The 24,699-nt window shown below is 43.3% G+C and overlaps 1 protein-coding gene across 1 annotated transcript in view; it reads left to right on the top strand.

Annotated features, from left to right (window-relative positions):
- The window catches only part of LOC311231639 (microtubule-associated serine/threonine-protein kinase 1-like), a gene marked incomplete at both ends in the record, with an annotated part of 227,323 nt that extends 206,340 nt beyond the window's left edge, over positions 1 to 20,983 (top strand). The window contains 7 exons of the mRNA XM_084318267.1: positions 14,384 to 14,682; positions 15,370 to 15,627; positions 15,779 to 16,011; positions 17,591 to 17,713; positions 17,944 to 18,080; positions 18,320 to 18,507; positions 19,215 to 20,983. Of these exons, the coding sequence (XP_084174393.1) occupies positions 14,384 to 14,682; positions 15,370 to 15,627; positions 15,779 to 16,011; positions 17,591 to 17,713; positions 17,944 to 18,080; positions 18,320 to 18,507; positions 19,215 to 20,983 (3,007 nt within the window). The remainder of the gene's footprint in view (positions 1 to 14,383; positions 14,683 to 15,369; positions 15,628 to 15,778; positions 16,012 to 17,590; positions 17,714 to 17,943; positions 18,081 to 18,319; positions 18,508 to 19,214) is intronic.
- Positions 20,984 to 24,699: the final 3,716 nt, after the last annotated feature.

The following is a 24,699-nucleotide window of genomic DNA, read 5'->3' on the forward strand; positions in this document are numbered from 1 at the left end:
ATCTCATGTCATCATCTGTTGTGAGTGGGTGGGGAAGGGAGTATCCATTTAAAGAGAATAAGTCTCCTAGCGAGGAGGGTAGTGAATGCCACAACTCGTTTTGCAGCCCTGGATGCGATCGAAGGGGTATTCGGGATACCGAAAAAGGCAGTGAGTGGATCAGGGTCTAACCTCACACCCAAGACACTACTCAGTGTATCAAATATTGCAGTCCAAAACTCTGTGAGTTTGGGGCACGTCCAAAACATGTGCATATAATCGGCTGGAGATTGTTTACATCTATTACACGCATCCGTTCTATCTGGGTATATCTTTGCTAACCTCGCATTGGTGTAGTGAACCCTATGCAGGATCCTACACTGCAGCAAACTGTGTCTTGCACATATAGAGGAAGTGTATACAAGGTCTAATATATGATCCCATTGTTCATCTGTAATGATAATTCCCAGATCTTCGTCCCATTTGGCTTTTAGGGAGTCTAAGCAAGTTGGGTTCATCCAAAATATTTTATCATATAAAATTGAGACGAGCCCTTTCCGCCCGGTACCGAGCGATAGGAGAGGGTCAGTCCTAGAGTCTGGAGGACGGCCAGGGAATTGTGGGAATTGGTTCTGAACAAAATGTCTGATCTGAAAAAAACGGAAAAAGTGGGAATTTGGGAGACCAAATTCTTTTGATAGTTCTGCAAACGACGAGAACACACCTCCGGAGTAGAGGTCATTAATGGTTAGCAAACCTTTGTTCGCTCAGCTTCTGAATACAGGATCAGAACAGGACGGTAAGAATAGGTGATTACGAGAGATTGGAGCTAGCCCCGACGGAGCGTGTAGGCCAAATTGTTTCCTAAACTGATTCCAGATTTTCAAAGTATCCGTCACAATTTGGTTCTGAGCCACCTGTTTAATAGGGATCGAAATGGGTAGTTGGGATGTTGCCACAGACCAGAGTGAGTACTTTGAAGAGGAGACTTCCATCCGAGCCCATTGGGGTTGGTCTTCTTCCTCCCTCCCGGTCCTCCAGTAAAGGAGTTTGTTTATATTACATGCCCAGTAGTAATAGCGAAGATTGGGCAAAGCCAAACCCCCTTCCGATTTGGGAAGTTGCATGATCGTCCTCTTAATACATGCTCTTTTGTTACCCCACAGGAATGAACCTATAAGTTGATCAATTGAAGTGAAAAAGGCTTTATTAATAAATATTGGTATATGCTGAAAAGCGTATAGAAATCGGGGTAAGACCACCATCTTTATCAGGTTAACCCTTCCCAGAAGCGAGAGGGGGAGAGAGGACCATCTCGTCAGATCTAGCTTAAAGCGATCCAGCAGAGGACGGACATTTTTTGCGAAGAGCTCTGTCGGTGATTTGGCCATAAAAATCCCTAGATATGTGAATCCTTCCGTGGCCCTTTTAAAGGGGAAAAGCGATTGAGGAAGCCGTTCCGCAGATACATTAACAGGTAAATATTCACTTTTCTGGAGATAAGTTTGTATCCAGAGAGCTGCCTATGTTGTTCTAGAATATCCAGGATAACAGGGATGGACGATGACGGATTGGAGACATAAAGTAGGAGATCGTCGGCATACAATGAGAGTTTATGAACCAGGCCGAACCTCTCAATCCCCTCAAATCTGTCCTCACTGCGAAGCCATATGGCTAAAGGTTCTGCGGCGAGCGCGTAGAGCAAGGGAGAAAGCAGGCATCCTTGACGAGTGCCGCGATAAAGCTTTGTTGGTGTGCAGGAGTAGTCTCTCGATCTTACTAGTTGAGAGCAAATCATATTGTGATTGGAGCTGGAGTCGTTTATTGTATAGAGCAGGAGTTGGTTTAGATGAATACTGGATGTCCAATCGTTTAATCTCATCTGATATACCCGTTAATTTGGATTATTCCTGCTTCCCAAAATGAGAGGTAAAGGAGATGGCCTGTCCACGGAGATACGCCTTAAAGGCCTCCCAGACCATGTCACTGCTAACTTCAGGTGTGTCATTTATCTCAAAGAAGATTTTTATTTGTGCATGAATAAAATCCTTAAATTCAGGTTCAGATAATAAGTGAGAATTGAATCTCCAAAATTTAGAGGGTGTTCTACCCTGGGGGAAGTTAATTTCAACGGATGTCTGGGCATGATCGGAAATGACTATACTATGGTACTTAGTAGAGACTACATTATGTAGTAGTTTTTCATCTAGTAAAAAGAAGTCTATCCTCGAATACGTGTGGTGGACATGGGAGAAGAAGGAGAAAAGTTTATCGGTAGGAAATTCTGCTCTCCAAGGGTCTATAAGGCCAAGCTGTTCCATATGAAATTTTAGGATGCTCGCCGCTTTGGAGATGGTAGTTCGTCTATCCGAAGACCTATCCAGTTCTATGTTTTGGACCTGGTTAAAGTCTCCTCTGATAATTATGTGATGATCATTAAGGTTAGGTATCGAGGAAAATAAATTAGATACAAATTTATCACTGTCCCAATTTGGTGCATATATTGAGGCCAAAACCACCGGAATGTTCTGCAGTCTGCCCGACACTATAACATATCGTCCGTCAAGATCAGTTAAAATGGTGGCAGGCTCGAAGGGTACATCCCTATGTATAATAATTGCAGCTCCCCTGGCTTTTGCTGAGAATTTAGAATGAAAAACGTGTCCCATCCATGCTCTCTTAATGCGGGGGATATCTGAGGTGCAGATGTGTGTCTCTTGTAAAAAACAAAGGTCACCCTTGAGGTGCTGTAGATGGTTAAGTACCTTGTTAGCCTTGATAGAGTTATTCATCCCTTTGACATTCCATGAGACGAAACGGATGTTCCTGCCCGTCACTGCCATGTTCTGTTAAGTATATACATACCTGAGTTGAAAAGATAAAACATTGGAAGAGAGGAGAAAGGTAGAAGGGGATAGAGAAAAGGGGGGGGGGGGGTTGACGCACACACATACACCCACACAACCATACACAAACATACTCACCCGGGGGTACATCCCTTGGTCCCTAAGGGAACAGCAACAGCCTCTGTACCTCTCCGGATACATTCCTTCCGGTGGAGACTTCATCCTCACTCCCCTTTTCCCCCCTCTCTCCCGTCAATTTCGAACAGCTTCCAATATGGTTATGGATAAACTTTAAATTTGTGTTAAAAGAACATTCGAACAGCCAAAGAAATAAGAAACAAAAACAAAAAAAGGGATGCTTAAATAAAAAAATTTTAGATTGGGATAGCAATGAAAGATATTTGCAACACAACTCGGGGCTCATCCATTAGAGCATAGACATAAAAGCGCTACCAATGACTACCAATAAGGAGTGCGACCCATAGAAAGTTGAGAGTGAACAAGTAAACCGAGGCGTTCCAGTGTGTGTAGGTCAACCTATAATTCAGTGGACCTGGGCAGAGCCCGCCTCCAGCCTATAACAGCTCGGGGAGAGTGTCTTTAGCCCCTGCTACCAAGCCCACTAGGGATATAAACATTTCAAAACCAAAACAGAGTTGAAACAGAGGTGCCACTCTCTTCTATTCTTTTTCCCTCCTTTCTCCTTCTGTCTATTTAAAAAAAAAAATTATATACATACATTTAAAGAGTAACATAGTAATAAACATGAGGTATATGCCGTTACAGGGGTTACACGATTCAGGGACCTCACAACGTACATAAAATATGTATAGAGAGGTAATGTGGTTAGTTACATTCGGCAGTGTTAGAGACCTGTACCTTAAGACAGTAAAAAGAAGCGTGTGCAAATCGAATTGGTTCAGTCAGTACCTTGAGTGCTTCCTGAAACATGCATACAAAACCCCCACTACCCAATAGATACTATCAGGTTTGTTTGTATTGAGACCCTCAAATATTAAGAGGAGCATGTGCACCCTGAATATGCTCACCCTGCATAGAGAATCATATGTATATAAATCCATACAAAAGAAAAGACAAATTAAGTTAAGAAAAAAAGGAAGATTATATACATATATAAAAAAGAAAAAGAAAAAAAGGGGGGGAGGGGGGGGCAAAAACAAAAAATACAAAATAGGGAGCAGAAGAAAATGGCATGCAATCATTTACAAGGTCATGGCTATAGCAACCTGGTTGGCATAGGGTTCCTTTTGAAGGAGTCACTCCGATTGAAATAACAATATTCCCCTTCTGAGGCATAGGTGGCCAATCTATAGTGACTGGGCACTATAATATAACCAAGGTCCACAAGTTCAGCCGAACACTCAATACGTTGTAATCATGTCTATTGCTGTTGGTGTTGGTTTCAGCTGGCCCCGAGGTATCCGTTAGACCTAGGTAAATGGCCTAGTAAATTCAGGCCCAGTCTCTGCGTATTGAGTACTCCTAAAGCATACAAATAGAACCTTCATTATCCTGTCAAACCGATCCATTCTATTTATCTAGCAGCCTCTAAACAGAGGGAACGTCTACAGTTTGAATGAGAGAGAGACACATGTAAAATAAGGGCTATTAAAGAATAATAAAAAAAACAAAAAGGAGTTAGAAATACGGGCAAATATAATCCGCGTCGGCTATTTGGGAAGCATAAAGTTCAGTTTCAGAAGCCAGTTTGCTTAATGTCAATAGCATCTCCCCATGAGGTCTAAGTGTCAGGTCTAACGCAGTCGACCAGTTTAGCCCAACCAATGTCTATAAATTCAGTCTCGCATTCTACATTCATTGTTCATTGCTCCCGGCGTCAGGTTAGCTTACCACTGGGTACTCGTTGGGTAGCCGTCCACGCTAGGCTAGCTTGGCCTTGAGGTACGCTTCGGCATCTCCAACAGACATGAAGCGTAGTCTGTCCCCGCTCTCTTCCGTAATCATCAGTTTAGCCGGGTAGTGAAGACTAGGCCTCAGCCCCCGCTTGTAAAGTAGTGCCATCACATCGCGGTACGGTGCTCGCTGTTCCAACACAGCCGGGGTATAATCCTCGTAGAAAGCAATTTGTTGACCATCGTACTGCATCTCCGCTCTTCTCTTTCTGGCCTCCCGGATCACCCGTTCTTTGATTTGATAGTTATGGAACCTGATGATAACAGGCCTAGGCTTTTCACCCTGCTTCGGTTTAGCTGCCAGAGACCTGTGTGCACGGTCCAATTCTGGAGGGTTAGGGATGGTCTCTGCCCCAAGAATTTGGGATAAAAGGGTGGCGAAGAAGGATGTTGGTCTCGGGCCCTCAATCTGTTCTGGTAGTCCAATGATCCGAAGGTTGTTACGTCGCCCTCGAGCCTCGAGGTCCTCCGCCTTAGCCTTTAGCATAGCATGGCTAGCCCTCAGATCCGCACATGTAGCCTCTAGCGACGCAATTCTTTAGCTTACAGATTCCGCATTCTCCTCCAGGGACAACTGTCCGTTGTCGGCCACGTCCGTTTTCATTTGGTCACGTTTATTTTCCAGAGTGGTAATGGCTTTTCTGAACTCAGTGGTCATAGCCTCTTTGTGGCTTTCAAGTAGGGTGGCCAGCCAGGCCTTGCTAAAAGCGTCGTCAGCCTTTTCCTCATTCTGAACATCGCCCCGTTTTGGTCTTGGAGTCTTGGATGTCATCTTTGCGAAGATAAATACTTAGTTAGCTATATCGATACTAGCATATAAACAAGAATTGTGAGGGTTTGGAGTCTTAAAACGTAGAATTAAAAAAAACATGAAAAACGCGTCCTACTCCCTGCTCACCATACCGGAAGTCCGACTATAACTTTTTAAATATTATAGCTATATCTGCATTACTATGGCCCATTCAACATCGATTATCTATCGTTCCGGATGTGGGAACGTTATATTTTTTCATTCATACATTGTTGTGTTAATACCGTCTAGAATATAAGTATGTTTTTAAGCTTTTCTGCTGTAATTCCAAAAACGCTAGTTATAGGCCCTGACGCATATGATAGATTATCGATTGGCGTTTCTTTCCTATACACGCTATATTAAAAAATTCAAATGTATATGATCAGTATACATTATGCTTCATCAGGCGTGAAGGAAAGGGGGGGGGAGTCGTTTATAATTCCTTGATCGTCAGTAACGGCTTTATTTAGTATGGGTTGTTATGTTGAGCAGATGGTTTGCAGTGAAATGAATAAACAATCGGGCTGAAAATAACGTTATATTCCTCTTACCGTTTGCCGATGAGACTGGAGGAAAAAGATCCCAATTATTTGATGTCGATCTCCTAGATCCTTTTCCTGTTTGTATGGCGCAATAAACGCCGAAATCATATCGATTATTGCGTTTTGAAAGCGATCCAAATGCACTCAAGTGTTTGTCTGGATCCACGTAACAAGATATGACTGCTGGAGGGATTTCCTCGATGCACCGATCGCCACTTTCGGTTTTGGCGTGAGTGTAACTCGCCCGACCATCCACCAGACGGCGGTATTGAGGCGTTGCAATCTCAGACAGGGTGCCGCTGCAGTCCGGAGGGAGGCTGGATGAATTATGAATGCCATGGCGAAAAAATTAAATATTGATCCCAAAAACGGTTTACGCCGTTGTTGGCGTTCAACGCAAGGCGGGCAATAACGACTTACGCCGTTTATGGCGCACAATATGTTAAGGACCCCCTCGAAAACAAGATAGCATATCTCAAGGGGTTTATCCTTCTAACATGTAGGCTAACCTGTAGGCTAACATGTAGGCTAACATGTAGGCTACCCTGTGTAGGGTTGCCACCCGTCCCGTAAAATACGAAATCGTTCCGTAATTGGAAACTAAAACACACCGTATTGAACTGATACGGGACGCACCTTGTCCCGTATTTTAAGGTTGCCAGTATTGTGAGAGAAATGAGCCAGCCGACCTACAAAAACAAGCAAAAAATAAGCAAGATTTTTTCCAAAAGTTGCGGAAAATAAACAGACTTGGCAACTCTGGTAATGTATGATGGGCGTACCATCAGCAGCTCACGGCCAATGAGAATTTGTGCTTTCACGTTGCTAAAATACATTCTGTGCCGTTGTGCCAATCCTCCGTCTGTGCGCTGCCTGTCATGGTTGCTGTTTGAATGTCCACAGCAGACACTACTCCACCGCGTCCTAAAAAGACAAAACGCCTCCAGAAGTACAGACGTGAGTGGGAACTGGCAAACTCCTGGCTTGATAGCGTCAGTGGAGATGTTTATAAAGCAAACTGCAAAGTATGTGTGTGTTTTCTGTGGCGCATGGTGGACTGACTGACATCAGACAGCATGCATCAGGAGAACAATATTCCCGAAATATAAGAACTCAAAGGACCCAAGCACAGGTGTCACAGTTCTTCATGACTGAAACATCTCCTGAGATTGATTCGGTATGGGATATTACATCTTATTTATCTGGTTGTGTTTTTAACTAGATGTCAGTATTTCTATTTACCTACCCTGGCCACCAGGAGCCTACATATTGGCTGCTGATGTGGGCATAGTCTAGGCCAGGGGTAGGCAACCCTAGGCACGCGTGCCTGCATAGGCACGCGGGGGCATTTTAATAGGCACAGGGGGCAGCATTAAAAAAAATTATAAAATAATTTTATTTATTTTTTGCTTTGAAATATTATAGTGAAATATTTTGCACTGTTGTCGCATTTATCTTGTTGAAATCCTCCCACAGGTTCTTTTTAGTACCACATATTTAATTGAGACCCTTTATTTGTTTATTATTTCAATTTAGTTGGAAATACATTGCTACATCATTCAGTAACATTTGCAGAGCCTTATAACAAAAACATTATTACGGTCACCATTGTGACCAGTGGGATTAATCAACAAATTGTATTATTTATTTTTCTATTTCATTGAACATTGCACATGTTAAAAGCCTTTTTTTTACTCAAAATGTGAGTATTACCAAGTCAACTTGTGTTCTTAAAACAATGACAATAAACATAGTTTTATTAGGTTGAAATAATGTGGTTGTGTACTTATTTTTCTGTTAACTTATTATGGATTGAAAACTGAAAACCTTAATGCACAGTAACTGAACTCAATATTTTTAAGTTCTGGTAACTTATTATAATTTTTTTTTTACAGTGTAGTCTTGCGATCAATCAAAACTTATTTACACAATATACCTCACATTCACCCTCCATTCACATCCTGGTGTTCTCCTGGTGTTCCCCATTAGGCCTGTAGGTGGAGCTATGACAGCACACGTACAGTACACACACCGATGGTGTGTGATGTGCAGTGTTGGGCAAGTTACTTTTAAAAAGTAACTAGTTACAGTTACTAGTTACTTCTTCCAAAAAGTAACTAAATTACTTACTCAGTTACAAATTATAAAAGTAACTAGTTACTTCAGAAAGTAACTATTGCGTTACTTTCAATATTATTTTTTTTACATAAACAACATACACAAATCTAAACTATTTTAATGTTGCTGTGGGACAAAGTGAGACTAGCCTCCAATCAAATGCCATGTATGTAAATATTATAATTACTATGTTTATATAGTGGATCATACAAATACAATAGATGTTTTGGAACTTTTGATATGTATTGCCCCTCAACAGGCCACAACTGGGCAACATTAAATTATGCTTGTTAAGCACTATACCAAAAATAAATAACAAATATATACTGATTGATTGAACATTTTAATTAACAGATTGCAGAATGGGTACAGCAGTACGGCTCAATACACACAATTGTTAAGGGGATGCAGATCAGAGAAAGACTTTCGTCTTGTTTACATCAGGGTCCCCCATTTTCAATTCATGACATTTATGACATACACAACATACAGATATAAGAATCTAATCGAATCATTCTAAACCAGGGGTCTCAAACTCAATTTACCTGGGGGCCGCTGGAGGTAGAGTCTGGGTGAGGCTGGGCCGCATCAAATATTCCACAAAAAAAGTACAACTGATCCAATCTTCTCACAAACAAACTCACTAAAACCTCACAAACACCAGCAACTGAGCATTTTCTCAGTGGTGTCAGTGGACTCATCCACAGCTATGGAAATGCATGTGCATTTTTTTAACAATAATTCTGCTTGCAGCTTGATATGATTTCATTCCATTTATTTTTGTGGTTCTTAGCACTGAATTCTGAGGAAAGGCTGCATCAAAATAACTGTGTTTTGTTTCATAGTGGCTTCAAATTGCCACTCTTCACAAGAGCTACCGTTTCTTGGTGCTGGGAGGATGCACGCATATTTTTTAGTCCATGCACCTTTGAATTGCAGTGATTTTCACTGTCGACTTTTCTTTTACTTTCTTTGAACATGCCACATTTTTCTACTAACTGCCTGCTGGCGAAACTAGGCTACTAGCTACATTTATCTCACGGGGATACAACTGGGAATGAGGTTACTAGCTACAGTACCTGCAGATTAGACTACCTGTCGATGTGCTGTCAACTCGCTCTGACTCGGCCCTGCTGAAAGACAACATGCATTCCGTGAAGACCCGCCCTACTCTGCTCTGATTCGCAGACTGTGGGAGGGGGGGGAGACACGCTGACGGGACGCTGAATGTGATTGGACCAGAGTAGACAGACAGAGACAGTGGAGCAGTGCTTCCAGAGGAGATGAGTGGAGAATTTGCGCACTAAACAAGGAAGAACATATTGCCCCTCAGCGCAGATATCTGTCTGATGAAAGAAACGGGTTCATTCATAGTAACGCGCCGCATTTATTTGCAGTAACGGTAACGGCGTTATTGAGATTGGAAGAGTAATCCGTTAGATTACTCGTTACTGAAAAAACTAATGCCGTTAGTAACGTCGTTACTTATAGCGCCGTTATTCCCATCACTGGTGATGTGTCCAAAAATGAATGGGCAAATGTGAGTGAAATGGTCGCACTGTATGCAGCTGTTTGTCTGCATTGCATCCCCCCCCCCCCCAACTCAGATTTAGGGTTGATACAACCATCATTATAATATTGTTAATAATAACAATAACAATAATGATGTAATAATGTAAAAATTATCATTAAAAATACCTGATTATGAGAAAAAAAAATTACGATGCATGGAATATTGTTGAGGCACACTAGTTACAACTATATTTCAAACAGGCACTCCATGTCAAAAAGGTTGCTGACCCCTGGTCTAGGCTATTTCCGTTTACTAATATGGTTGATTGTTCATTAACACTTTCAGTGCCACTCACAAGTTTTCTCGGGTTTCCGATAGTTATGTTGAAAGCCACTCACGAGATTTCTCTGAATTTTTATTTTTTTTAGCGATCTGAAATCATATTGCATCACGCGAGCCTACCCTAGTATACCCGAGCGCCGCCGGCGATCAGATGTGGAAAAAAGCGCCCCCTATCGTCTCCCAGATGACATAAGGGATTTTGGAATGGACTCAATGAAAATGGATGGGGAAAAAAATCCTGTACTCCACATTTTCCAGTCCACTGATGCAGCCGGGGTTATCACAGTTCATTCTGGAGCCTCTGAGACCCGCAGAATCATGTACTGCACTGTACACACGTTGGATCCATACACTTATCGATTTTTTCGAATGGTGATCAGGAATTGGAATATACCAGTTGGATACCATCTGATGTCAGGTAAGGAATCTATGTTATCAGTGTTAGGATAATCAGACTCATTTTGATGAAGATATAAGCTGTTTTGTGAAATGGGCTCTATCGGTTTCACTGTAAAGATCCAAGAGGAAATGAACACGCGATTATCCGTGCGCGGCTCTAATGTGCGTGCGTGCACGTATAATATTGATCATCTAGCGTTTATTTGAAAACGATTCATAAATAGGCCGACAAATATCAACGTTCTGGAATATTCCAGTAAAAGACGATTATCATAGAATGGTCCAGAATGGACTGTTTTTTACCTCAAAACGGGTGCTTTTCAAAATGCTCTCAAACGGAAATGAAGCGATAAAAAACCAATCTGCCTTGACAGCACTGACTGGAAAAGGATGATTTGATAAGCGACGGGCAGATTAGACACATAGCCATAATTTAAAACATAGATTAGGCGATATTAAGCGTAACATTGGCGCCGATGGTGGCATTCAAGAGCTAACTCTGGCGCCACCTCGTGGCACTGAAAGTGTTAATGTTGAGTTTTTAAAGTCTAATAAATAAACATGTATTTATATTAATCAATATAATTAAATAGTGTGCCCAATTAACCTCTTATGTTGTTATGCTCATCTGGAAAATGGAATTATTCATAATGGATTAACAGTTAATAAATACATAAATAATAGAATTCATAAATACATAAATGCAAAAATACTTAAATAAATACTTAAACATAAATAAATAAATAGTGTTCAGACAACAATATAAAAGTCATACTGTTCAATTTCATTTCATTTCAATTTTATCATCCCACTCCTCCCCTCTAGGTTACTGCAGCTGAGGTGACACAGGTATACCACACGGTTAAACACAACCTCAGCTACAACAGTGCTGACTGTTTGTTTTCTATGCATTTCAGGAGTTTGGGGGGCTGGCTCCCCTAAATAATTAAATAACATAACCCTAACCCTAACCCTAAAACCGAAATAAAGTAAAAAAAATAAAAATAAAATTACAAAATCTGGCCATTTTCACCCAAAAGAAATTCTCGTGCGAGCTTCACGCACGCTCGGTGGAAGGTGTCCCTTATTTCTATTTGTGAAAGGTGGCAACCCTAACCCTGTGTAACATGCCAGAAATCAAAGCAGAGTGACTTTGATTTGCTGCATTCCTAACACGGGCTGGGCGATATGGCCTCTAAATGATATCACGATATGTTTTTGCTCTATCACGATACACGATATATATTGCGATATTTTGACATTTCCTCTAAAGCACTTAAAAATGCTTGATTTAACCCTTTGATTCATACAGTCACGCCAATATGATGATTATATAAACCTCTGTTGTCAAGCCTCATCAATATAACCCCAATATAACCCCACCCCCCCTTTCCTGACTAATGGAACTGGTGTCGTGGATCACTCCCCTGTGAGTGTTTCCAGGGTTATCGGCTAACGTTAGTTAGCTTAGCTTAGTTAGCGGCTAACTTAGTTACCGCCTCTCTGGGCGTGTGTGCGTGTATGTGCGTGTACATGACGTAAATTGGGCGAGTGTGTGTGTCTGTGTGAGGGAGAGAGGAAAGTGCTGCGCTAAAGTAAGTCTCATCTCAGCCGCGGCGGCTTAGAAACTGACGTGAGGTTTTGTGCAAAACATATTTATTTAATATCGTCATATTGCCCACCCCTACATGGAAGTATGTAAGATCTCACTAATGGAGAAATAAATTATTATATTTCAATCATTTTTGTCCAATGACCCAAGTCCAAGTCTATTTCATACTAGGAATCTGTCTGTGTTATCATTGTATCTCTAATAGGAAGGCACTCCTTAGATAATAATAATAATAATAATAATAATAATAATAATAATAATAATAATAATAATAATAATAATAATAATAATAATAATAATAATAATAATAATAATAATAATAATAATAATAATAATAATAATAATAATAATAATAACTTAGTTTTATATAGCGCCTTTCATGAGACCCAAGGTCGCTTTACATGAGGGGGGGAATAAACAAAGTAACAAACATAGTGGACAGACATAACAATATGTCAAATTAAAATCTGGTAAGAATGACAATCATAGTGGACAACAGCATATTTTACAATTACACATGACAGTAGGAAAAGAGGTATTGTTCTTCCCATATTCCCTCAAATATGTAAAATCTCCATATTTAAAATGCTTACATAATGGATGATGTTACTGTTGACCCCCCCCCCTTTCTACATATTATAATATTCTTCTCAATGAAGTGACCAATTCTGGGTCCTGGCCCTTGGCTTGTCACACAGGTCCCCTTCTCATCAACCACAGCTGGTACCAGGCCTCAGATGACTGCTTGTCCTCCCTCCTCTCTTATAAAATGTGTTTTTTTTTGTCTCTATTGGAGATCATGACAAGGAAAGGGAATAATTTACCAATTGGACTTACATCATATTCCTCGAACATCACTGTTACCTTTATCAGGCATTCTTAAGCGTTTCACTCTGAGACTCAAATGAGAATAGAAATGTAATCTCTCTTCCTGGAATACGGATACATGGTGCTTGTTGTTATCTTGAGGACCCAAAGGAAAATAGGCCTACAACACATTTAGTCTGTCTGCATGAACAATGGATTATACAGACTAAAGGTGCTCCCATGCCATAGTCGAGCGGACCGTACTCGGAGCGGACTCCGCAGAGTCCACTTCGAGTACAGTCCGCTCGACCATGGGAGCACCTTAACACTTAGTCTTAATAAATAAAAATACATGCGGTCATTATTATTACATGGCATCAGAGGGTTTTTGGGGTAACGCAGAGCCTACATTTTAGGCTACGTTCACACTGCAAGCCTTAGTGCTCAATTCTGATTTATTGCTCACATCTGACTTATTTTGTTTGGCTGTTCACGTTATTTCTTAAATGTGTCCAACTGGTCACACTCCTGAACTGACCCGCATGCGCAAATTAACAATAACAAAGATGGACGTAAACATGGAGGACACTGAAGTCACAGTTTATGGTTTCATTTATAAGTTGATGTGCAGTAAAGGCAGCTAATTCATGAGCAGATGATAAGGGGGGCAGACATTTCTTTCTCTATGCTTTCAAAAACAGACTTGACAGTTTTGATTGTATAGAATTATCATCCCAAATACTTACAAGGTAAACTCCTGTGTACATTGTACATTTGGCGAATAAAGCAATTCTGATTCTGGTTCACTGCCCCTCCACTGACCACCGCCATCACAGCTGTCTTCCATGTTTGTATTCACAAAGAGACTCCGGCCAGCACAGAATTGTGACCAATGTCAATCTAGAGTAACGTAAAAGTTGCATGAATTCCGACATGACTGTTCAGACAGATTTAGAACCACATATGAAAGTGGCCCAAATCAGAATAGAAAATATCTGATTCTACGTGATTTGTGCTGTTCACACTATTGTGAAAAAATCTGATCTGAGTTACATATGAGCAAAAGAAACAGATTTGGGCCACTTTCACCTGCAGTGTGAACAGCTGTGCCACCTAAAGTGACTCTTTCCGGGGCTCTCTGACACAGGGACACAGATGGTGATGATATAAACGGGTTTATTGAACAGTGGGGGGGCAGAGATGTTAAATGCCAGAGCAGATGGAAATATTGTCATGACAGAACACTCTTCCTGGTGTGTGTGGGGGGGGGGGGGGTGATTTAGCCTGTGTGTACCAATTACTTTGATGCACAACAGGGCGGTAAAAGACACAGCACATGTATGGGTCCTTACAGGTCGACATGTTCCATAGTGCAGGTGTTCCATCTCTCTGAGTGCAAATCTAGATGCAGATTTGACTTAGGAGAAAGGGATACAAAAAGAAAATTCCCCCCAAAAAACATTATCTTTGACTGACTTCCCACCTCCCTCTCTTGTAGGAAGCGTCTGTCCTGCTCGGAGTCTCTCTACATGGAAGGGGACTCCAGTCCCCCCCTCGGTGCTCGACGCCGTTTCTCTGCCCTAATGGACACGCACCGCTTTGCCTCACCACTAGAGGGCGATCCGGACCCCCTGTCCCGCCAGACCCCTGTCAAGGCACGTGGAACATCCTTGGATGGCTTCAACGTCCCCTCGCCAAGCCTTCTGGAGCAGAGGAACAGCCTGAAGGATGGGTTCAACGTCCCCTCGCCGAGCCTGCTGGAGCAGAGGAACAACCTGAAGGAGGCCAACGGAGGAGGTGAGGGGGAATGTCAGGGGAGGGGGAGAGAGAAGGAGAGATAAGATAAATAGGGAAGGAGGTAGGGACAAAGGTCGATGAAGGAAGGAAGGGAGGAGGAATGTGGGGGAGGGTGTAGAGAGGAGAGTCAGGGAAGGAGAGAGAGAATGATAAGTTATATAGGGAAGGAGATAGGGACAAAGGTAGGAAGGAGGAATGTGCAGGAGGGAATAGAGAGAGAGGGAAGAGAGAGACTTGAGAGATGCAGATAAGTTAGACAGAGAAGAAGTGGGTAGGGATAAAGTTAGATGAAGGAAGGAAAGAATGTGAGGGGGGAGGGGGTAGAGAGAGAAAGAGGGAGCCAGGGAAGGAGAGAGGGATGATGGTAGATGTCAGAGGGAAGGAAGGATGAGTGGGGATCAGAGTGAGAAGGAGGAGCAGGTGGACAGAGGAAATGGAGGGACAGACAAAAAGAAAGATGGAGACCGTAAATGCAAGGAGGTGACAGAAAAATGGGAGAGCAATTGAGAGAGACAGAGTGTGGGGGGGGGGGGGGCGAGGTGGGAGTAGGTGAGAAAACAGACCGTAATAGCTTATTAGATTGCCACTGCTGTGTGAGTGGGTGGCCTGCTTAAGTATTTGTGACATTTCCATTTTCACCTACAGTATAAATCTCAAATACCCACAATCGCATTACTTCCCACACAGACAGACCGTCCAGACCAGGGGACACACCAGGAACTGCCACTGCTGCCACCTCTTCCTCCCCAGGCCCGGTGGCAGCCAGTCGGGACATGGTGGCCCCTCTGTACGACCCCCTGGCCCCGCGGGCCACCAACGACCTGGTTCTCCGCAGGGCGCGCCACCAGCAGATGACAGGGGACGGAGAGAAACGCAACTCCAGAGCCGGCAATAAGGTCATCAAGTCAGCCTCAGCCACCGCCCTGTCCGTCATTATACCAACAGGTAAGAGGAACTTTAGAGTGAGACATTTAATGGACTTTAAATTCATTGCATTTATAATTTGAGTCACTATGATGATTGTATTTTATTATTATGTCTCTTTGTGTTTACCCCCCGTCTCGTTCTCTCTCCCTCTCTCCTTCCCTCCCTCCAGTGGACCCGCATGGTGGCTACTCCCCCCTGGCCAGCCCCATGTCTCCCCGCTCCTTGTCCTCCAACCCCTCGTCCCGTGACTCCTCCCCCAGCAGGGACTTCTGCCCGGCGGTCAGCGTACTGCGCTCCCCCATCACCATCCACCGCTCAGGCAAGAAGTATGGCTTCACCCTCCGAGCCATCAGAGTCTACATGGGAGACAGCGACGTCTACAGCGTGCATCACATCGTCTGGGTGAGAGAGACTTGCAATCGTGTTTTAGTTAGTTAGTGCTGGCGGTTTACACTAGAGCAACAGCCCTTGGCTTTAAGGCTGGTGAGTGGTGACCTTGAATAAATTGAGTTGAATAGGTGAAGGAATGTGGGCTGTTGTGAAGAAGACCAGACGGCTGAGCAGCAGTGATATTAGGGCCGTCCTCAACCTAAGAAAGTCTTAAAGGTCTCGTGTCTTATAAATGGCCTTTTCCAGTGTTTAGCATTGTTTCCTAGCAATGGGGGTTTGTATCAATGGGGTCTGTGTCTCTAATTCTCATTTTGGCAGATTGTTCCAATTCAGTTGAGACTATATCCTCCCCCAGTGAACTAAGCTATTCTGATTTGACTCGCTATCCTACGTAGCACGGAGCTGATCTGCAGTAATGCCCCCTCTATGTATGGTTGTAGCGCAACCATTCGCTCAACAACAGAGCGAGTGGAAATACCGACACTTCCACAAACGGGTGCCGACAGAGAGAGGCAGAGAACGAGCGAGCGAGAGAGAGGGAGAGAGAGAGAGAGATAGATAGAGGGGGAGAGAGAGAGGGACAGGAGCTTCTGGGAAAACACACACACACATTTACACACAACCTCCCGACGCGTGCAGGGCTGGAGCTTCTCCACTCGCATATCACTGTCAAAATATCTTTGACTCCCACGCGCGCGCCCGTAATTCCGATCCGTGTAATCATATTCAATATAAACAAGTTACCAATGCATTGTCCCGTGGGATTATGCCCCCCCCCCCCGCTGCGAAATTAGTTAGTATCCCCCTCAATCTCTCTATATCTTTCTCCGTCTGCCTGTCAGACTGTGGGTCACTCAAAGCACTTATGGGCGGAGCCCAGCCCAAAACAGCTTGAAATCTTGAAGTGGAAAAATGCTGCTTTAGAGTACTTGATTAGAAATACAAAACAATGCATTTTTATTTTATTTTTTTAATTTACAGATGTGTTCCATAGACTCACAGGAATTGTGTAAAGTTGCCCAAATAGTGAAAGTCGACTAATAATCATAGGATGTTGTCAGTTGTCAATCTTTTTGATTGACCAATCTGATCACTGTCCTGCAAATGAATGCAGTCATGCAGAAGGGCCTCTTTCAATTGACTGCTTTTTAAACACTAAAGCATACAGTATGTATGAATATGACTGAGATGTGTGTGCTTGTCATTTTCCAAGAAATTACTCACTCAGCATGGAAAAAACAACAACATACAACACAATTGACCAAAGAAATTAAAAACATAGATGACAACCAGTTAGTCAATTGTTAGCCACAGGTTTAGAGAGTTGATGATTGATCCTACTCTGCATTTGTATGCCTCTCAGGAGCTCCTAGATCTCGGTTACTGACTTTTTTTTATCCAACCTGCCAGCATTCACATACTAGAGAGAGAAATTGTTTAACTAACTAACGACTTAAACAGAAGACAAATGTCATGATTATGTGACAATGATTATAAACATTGTATTTGTTTCCTACTACAATGTAGCACGTCATGTTATTTGTAGTTAATGTGAAGACATTTAAATACAATGCCCCTTGTCCAATGACAGCATGTGGAGGATGGAGGCCCCGCCCAGGAAGCTGGCCTGTGTGCTGGTGATCTCATCACTCATGTCAATGGGGAAACTGTCCATGGATTGGTCCACACTGAAGTGGTTGAGCTCATTCTCAAGGTATGGTAAAGCCCATTAGATCTCTCTCTGCAGTTGTCTGTTCACCTCAAGGAAAGGTCAATCAAGTGCCTGGCTTCGATGGCTATCTAGGCTGTTGTGCAATTATAGTCATAACACATGTGAACTTGTTGTTATTGATTTCAATAGATTGAAATGTGTTTGTAATTGGTTAGATGATGGGAACTATAAGTGTAGATTAATATGTATGTCTCTTGTATGTGCTTGTACAGAGTGGGAACAAAGTGACAGTGACTACCACGCCGTTTGAGAACACCTCCATCAAGGTGGGTCCAGCCCGGAAGGCCAGCTACAAGTGTAAGATGGCCCGACGCCAGAAGAGGACCGTGGTCAAAGAGGGCCAAGAGAGGTAGGATATGACACAAGTGCATGGCTGGAATCACCTTATAAGAGCTCACATGTTCCAACAAGAGAACTTAGATACCTATTTTACAGTCCTTTCATAATTTATGGTCACGCATGTGCGATTGCTGACAAAAGTGTAATGTTATACAAGTTTGAAGCGTATTTCCTCTTGAAGCACTTGATTATAATGTGGAATCCTTCATGTCAACAACATCTCACACCTTCTGCACTCCTCCCTCGCAGTAAGAAGCGTAGCTCCTTGTTCCGTAAGATCACCAAGCAGTCCAACCTGCTGCACACCAGCCGCAGCCTGTCCTCTCTCAACCGCTCTCTGTCCTCCAGTGAGAGTCTGCCCGGCTCCCCGACGCACAGCCTCTCAGCCCGGTCTCCCACCCAGGGCTACCGCTCCACCCCCGAGCCCTCGTACCTGGGTAGGCACAGGGACTGGACTGTCACTGCTAACATAAGGATGCTGAAGGATCGTGCAACATAATAGGAAGAGCTTTTTTATTAGCCCTGATGTAACTCACTCTGATATGAACAATGCTACCAACTCTCTTACCACAGAGGATAAGACATTGAGGATAATACCTATTATACTGAAAAAGTGCATGGAACTCCACTAGTCTGTCTTTGGCAAAGCAACTACAGATCCTTGGTCTAGATTCAACATAAAATGACCCAGCTTGTTTTACTAGATATAAGTACCGGTAATGCAACTCACTACTACAGTAGGATACCCTAGTTAACGCAGCTAAAGTCAAATCAATCATTACTTTTATAAACATGCTAAATGTGTAGTACATGTATATAACAACACAAGCGCAGCGCAGAATATTGTGGATGAAGATGGGTGTTAGGATTTGTATTGTTATTACCTGCATACCCTCTTTCTTATTCTATTTTTTGCTAATTGTATGTCTATTTTACTGCTGTGGAGCACTTTGGGCTACAATTCTTGTATGAAAGGTGCTATACAAATAAGGTGTATTATTATTATTATTATTATTATTATTATTATTATTATTATTATTATTATTATTATTATTATTATTATTATTATCATATGTACCCTGGGGAGCCTATATCTAAACCGATCCTGCTCATATCCTCTCTTCTTCTTCCTCTTTTCTCGTAGGTGCATCCTCCCAGAGCAGCTCCCCGGCCTCCAGCACCCCCAACTCCCCTGCGGCCTCCCAGCACATGAGGCCCAGCTCTCTGCACGGCCTCTCCCCTAAACTCCACCGCCAGTACCGCTCCGCCCGCTGCAAGTCTGCCGGAAACATCCCCCTGTCACCCTTGGCCCACACCCCCTCCCCCACCCAGTCTTCTCCTCCACCCTTGCCGGGCCACACCGTGGGGAGCTCCAACACCACACAGACCTTCCCCGCCAAGCTCCATTCCTCGCCGCCTGTGGTCCGCCCCAGGCCCAAGAGTGCGGAGCCTCCCCGCTCGCCGCTTCTCAAACGGGTCCAGTCGGCAGAGAAGCTGGGTTCGCCCCTGACCCAGTCCAGTTCTACAGGAGGCCTTGGGGGTCCCCTGAGGAAGCACAGCCTGGAGGTGCAGCATTCGGACTACCGTAAGGATGCCTTCCTCTGCGAGGTGGGTCTCCAGAGCCTGATGGAGACAGAGGGGGAGAACCTGCCTCCCAACCCCCCGCCGCTGCCCTCCTCTCCGGCCTCGCCATCTGCCTCAAATGCCCCAGAAACTGGCGTGCTCAAGCCTGTGAGGAGACTAGGGAGGCAAGAGTCACCACTTAGTAGGGAAGCGCTGCTGGCCGGGAGGGAGAGGGAGAAGGAGAGGGAGAGAGAGAGAGAGAAGGAGAGGGAAAGTAAGACGACAGCAGTCCCAGATAAATCCCTAAGTCGAGTTGGAGCCACAGGGACCCAGTCATCCTTCGCTAGGAAACCTCTTACAAGTGAATTGTCCCTGGGCTCTCAGGTTGGTCAGAGCTCTAGACTACAATCTCCAAGTACAGAGACCACTAAAACTACAACGCCCAGCACCCCCACAAGAACAATGGTAAATATTGGTAGTCTAAAGGGGCCTGAGAAGGGCTTCCAAGGCCAGATAGAGTTATCTTCTAAACAGCAAGACCTCAAGGCAGTCGGAAGTGTGTTCTCTAATATTAAAGATCCCCAGGGGAAACTAGGGAGTAAGGCTGAGCCAAAGCCAGAAGGAGACAGGAGTAGTCCCTCTAGGCTTAGCATGTCCTGTCTTGGCATAGGCAAGGGCACTACCCCTAATCCAGATAAAGGCATAGGTATGGCTACAATAGTGACAGGGGGGGCAATGGGCATGAACAAATTCTTTAAACCATCAGGTGTGGCTGACAATCTGAGAAAGAGTGGAGCCGAGAGCAACGGCTTGAGAACTTCGGATCTGGGCTCCAAAAGCCCCAAACTCCCAGCCAGGGTCCTTGCTCCTGTTGTCCCCCCCCATGGTCAGCCCCTCTCCCTGGGTAAGGTGAGGCAGGGCCTGGGTCCTGTCAACTGCTACCGAGGGACCTTGGACTGGGAGGACAAGTGTCGGCTGGAAGTAGTGGAGGAACACTCTCCTTCCCCTTCCCCCTCCCCCTCCCCCACTGCCGTCACCCCCTCCCTCTGTGGACCCTCTCTTTGCAAGTCCCGCCCGGTTTCCCCCGGCGACAAGATGAGCTTTGTCACCCAGCTGACCACTGTGGCCAAAAGCGTCCTGGGGCCAATCAAGTTGGGCTCCCTGGACGGGGCCAAGGGCAAGGACCAACAGCCCAAGGCGGTAGAGGAGAGGCAAGGTGGCTTGGCGGGGAGGTTCGAGGCCTCGACCCAAGGCCGAGCGGGTGTGGCGGCTGCTGTGGTGGTGACCCAAGGTCCTGCTAGCTCACAGCCAGAGAAGACGCCAGCCGGTAGCAGCGCTCCAAAACTGTGACCCTATGGTGGTGCATGAGAGGCACATTAGGAAATGAGATGCCTTTTGGATGAACAATGCAACAAAGTAAAGCACTTAAAACAAGGAACATTCCAATTTCAGAATATATCAATTATGGTATTTATTGATTATAATTTATGACTGACCCTAATTTAAGAAAAAAAAGTTATAATAATATTGTAAAGGTGCTTTATTGTTGTTTTCTATTGTAAAATATTTATGTATTAAGAGAATGCTCTATGTTATGTAGATCTATGAAATGTATGTGCGTGTGTGTCTGTGTGAATGCATGTCATATGGTGTGTGTGTATAATAGTTACAAAACAGGGGCAAAACGTGCTTTACTGATCAAAACATGCTGAATACTGTGAATACCAAATCCAGTCACTCCATTTTGTATCTTGACCTATACCTTTCTGTTTCTGTTGATCCAAACAGGACAAGACAATGAAACACAGAGAATTAAATGAGGCACAATCAAATCATCACATTCATATTAAATCAATTTGACCATGGTGTGCAATTGCATAATGACAAACAAATGTCATGACGATTAAGCAAATTTGTTTTATATCCTGCAGTTCTCTTTTTATGTGTTCATTTACATAACCAGACAAGGCACTCTGTCAGTGAATGTCACATCAAACCATCTCTGTCTCTCTGTCTCTTTCTCTCTCTCTCTCTCTCTCTCTCTCTCTCTCTCTCTCTCTCTCTCTCTCTCTCTCTCTCTCTCTCTCTCTCTCTCTCTCTCTCTCTCTCTCTCTCTCTCTCTCCTGTCACTGAGAGGTGCAGCAGGATGTGAAGCGGCAGCAGGGTCTATTGCTGTTGGTTCTTGAAGACTGGGTCCTGTTACAGAGCAAAGCTGGACTGACGGGGCTCAGCCTCGAAGCCCTTATCTCTGCAACACAGGAGGGGCCACCACAGCCCTGCTCTGCCTCTCTCTCCATTCCTGACTGCAGCCTACACACATAGACGCACACACACATACACACTGTGGCACAGGAGATAGTGTCGTGAGCAGAGCTGATGTCCATGCATTTAAAACCATATCCCTGTGGTCAGTGAATTGTGATGTGTGTATGTGTGAGAAAGAGAGAGAAAATGAGTGTGTGTGTATGTGTGAGAAAGAGACAGAAAATTAGTGTGTGTGTGTATGTGTGAGAAAGAGACAGAGTAAATGAGTGTGTGTGTGTGTGTGTGTGTGTGTGTGTGTGTGTGTGTGTGTGTGTGTGTGTGTGTGTGTGTGTGTGTGTGTGTGTGTGTGTGTGTGTGTGTGTGTGTGTGTGTGTGTGTGTGTGTGTATGAGTGAGCAAGTGAGTGTGAGTGTATGCCTGTGTTCCTCTGGGATAATCACACTCAGCCAGTTGACTCAGCTGGGGTCACGACAGAGACTAGACTGTAAATAAATGGGCAACATTCAGTAGCACCAGTAGCATTTACTATGTTTTGCCAAACTGGAAGAAAATCCTCTGCTACTTGATGATCAGCTCACGCTGGTGCAGTAAACTTTTGCCACTGTAGATATGTACAGACGGGAGAAAAATACATTATATACAGTAAATAAATATTTGTACTCGTTCTTTAATGGTAGACACGTGTACAGGAGACCTATGTATTGATCTCAACCAAAAAAGGGAAAAGGTGAAGCAGGCAGTGATGGATGTACCGTAACCGAATGGTAAAAATTTAAGAATCTTCATGAATGGGTACTGTGTCATGCTCTATCACAACAAGCCTGAACTGTTTTAGTGTCGAGAAGGTTATCTGTAGTCAAAACGATAAGTGTTGTTAGATACTACACGTTATTGATCATAGCATCAATATAATACTCACATTTTGCAATGTATGATAGTGATTTATATCTTTGAACCAAGAATCTGCCATGAAAAACACAGGATCTCTCTCTCTTTCTCTCTCTCTCTCTCTCTCTCTCTCTCTCTCTCATTCACCCTCTCACCCTCTTTCTTTCTCAGTTTACCCTCCATGATATTCCAACATACATAATCTTATGCAAAACATTACAATTGTTTGTGGGTGAGGACTGCTGTCACTATATCGGGGCTGGTCTATTTTCAGATTGGGGGTAGAACATTATTGTGAAGATATGCAAGCTCTTATGCAGTGCATTATTATTAGTGGGGGATTGTAGAGCAGGCATGGTACTATACTGCCCTCAAGTGGTTAGAAATTGCCACTCTTAACACAATGCCATGTAAAGTCTTTACCTTTCAATCTGAGAGCTACGCTTTTAGTGGTAAGATATTGCAGAATGGATATTAGGAATTATGATAATGAATATGCATTTCTCAGTTTATGACAGAATATTTACAGTAATTACTCAAATTTAAACTTGAACACAAATCATGTTGCTCTATTCATGACTGTTAATTCTACGTTCTGCAAAAAGGAATAACATTTTATAACATCTCCCTCAAATATACTGTAATGTGAACACATTATCATGACTAGGTGTTTTTTTTTATGTTTAATCAAATATCGGATGGGCTCAAATCAGTTGATGAAGAAAAATATGAATAGGGTACACACAATATTATGAAGCTCTTATGTGTTTAGGGGCTTTTTCCTAATCATAATCTATAGTAGAATTACATGTTTGAGAATAGACTCTTAGTCAATACTGACTAATTGTAAAAGTAGAAGAAATGCACTTTATTTAAAAAAATCATTCTGTTCATTTTATAGTATTTGTTTTGTCTGTATGATGTTATTTTGGAGAAAAGAAAATACTGTATACAAATGTAAATACATGGATCCAAAAATGAACACAAAGGTCCAAGTATGATAACATTCCACTTATCTCTGTTCACTGAAAATGTACTTATTTGTATCATGGGGCACTTTTGTTTGTGATAGATGTAATTCCAATGCAGACACCTGAAGTGCAGTATGTGTAATAAAATTCTGAATTTGATCCAAACGTTGACATGACTCTTGTGGCTGATGTAACAGATCATTTAATCCTATGTACGTTTTTTCCCCAGTAAGATTATACTACTACTACTACTGTACTGTTGGGTATACTACTGACTGATTTGGCTTAAAATATGTTTGGTTGTAAACAACACACTTGGCAATTCGGGGGTCAAGGACTCAGTGGTGCGTTATTGAAATCATCTGGGGTGACACGCACCACGTGCACGCGCGCTCCCTGCGCGTGCGCGCGCTCCCGCGAATGCGCATTTAATGTCCCCTCGCTTGGGCACAGACTAAAGACAGTGCCTAATTGCCTCTACGAATGGAATGTAACACGTCTTCACAACAAGGTTAGGTGTGAATGTGTCTGAGAACGTATTTAACACACCTGACGACCGGAGCTATTGATATGCAAATAGCGAGTGAGGTCCCACACCGTGGTACCCCGTGCCATGAACAACGCATGAAGGACTACAGCCCCCTCAGCATCGACGGGGCACCGGTTGAGAGAGTGAACAGCTTTAAAGGGGAACTATTTTACTATTTATTTCACTATTTGGGCACTTTTACACAATTCCTGTGAGTCTATGGAACACCTCTGTAATATATATTTTTTATTCATTGTTTTGTATTTCTAATCAAGTCCTCAAAAACAGCATTTTTCGACCTCAAGATCTCGAGCTGTTTTGAGCCTGGGCTCCTAAACCACTGCGCGCGTTCTGGTTCACCTGAACATTAACATGCAGCGGTGTCTTTCTGACATCACATATAGGGCACATTTT

Source organism: Notolepis coatsorum, assembly GCF_963971535.1.
Source record: "Notolepis coatsorum genome assembly, chromosome: 7".
In the NCBI taxonomy this organism is placed as follows: Eukaryota; Metazoa; Chordata; class Actinopteri; order Aulopiformes; family Paralepididae; genus Notolepis; species Notolepis coatsorum.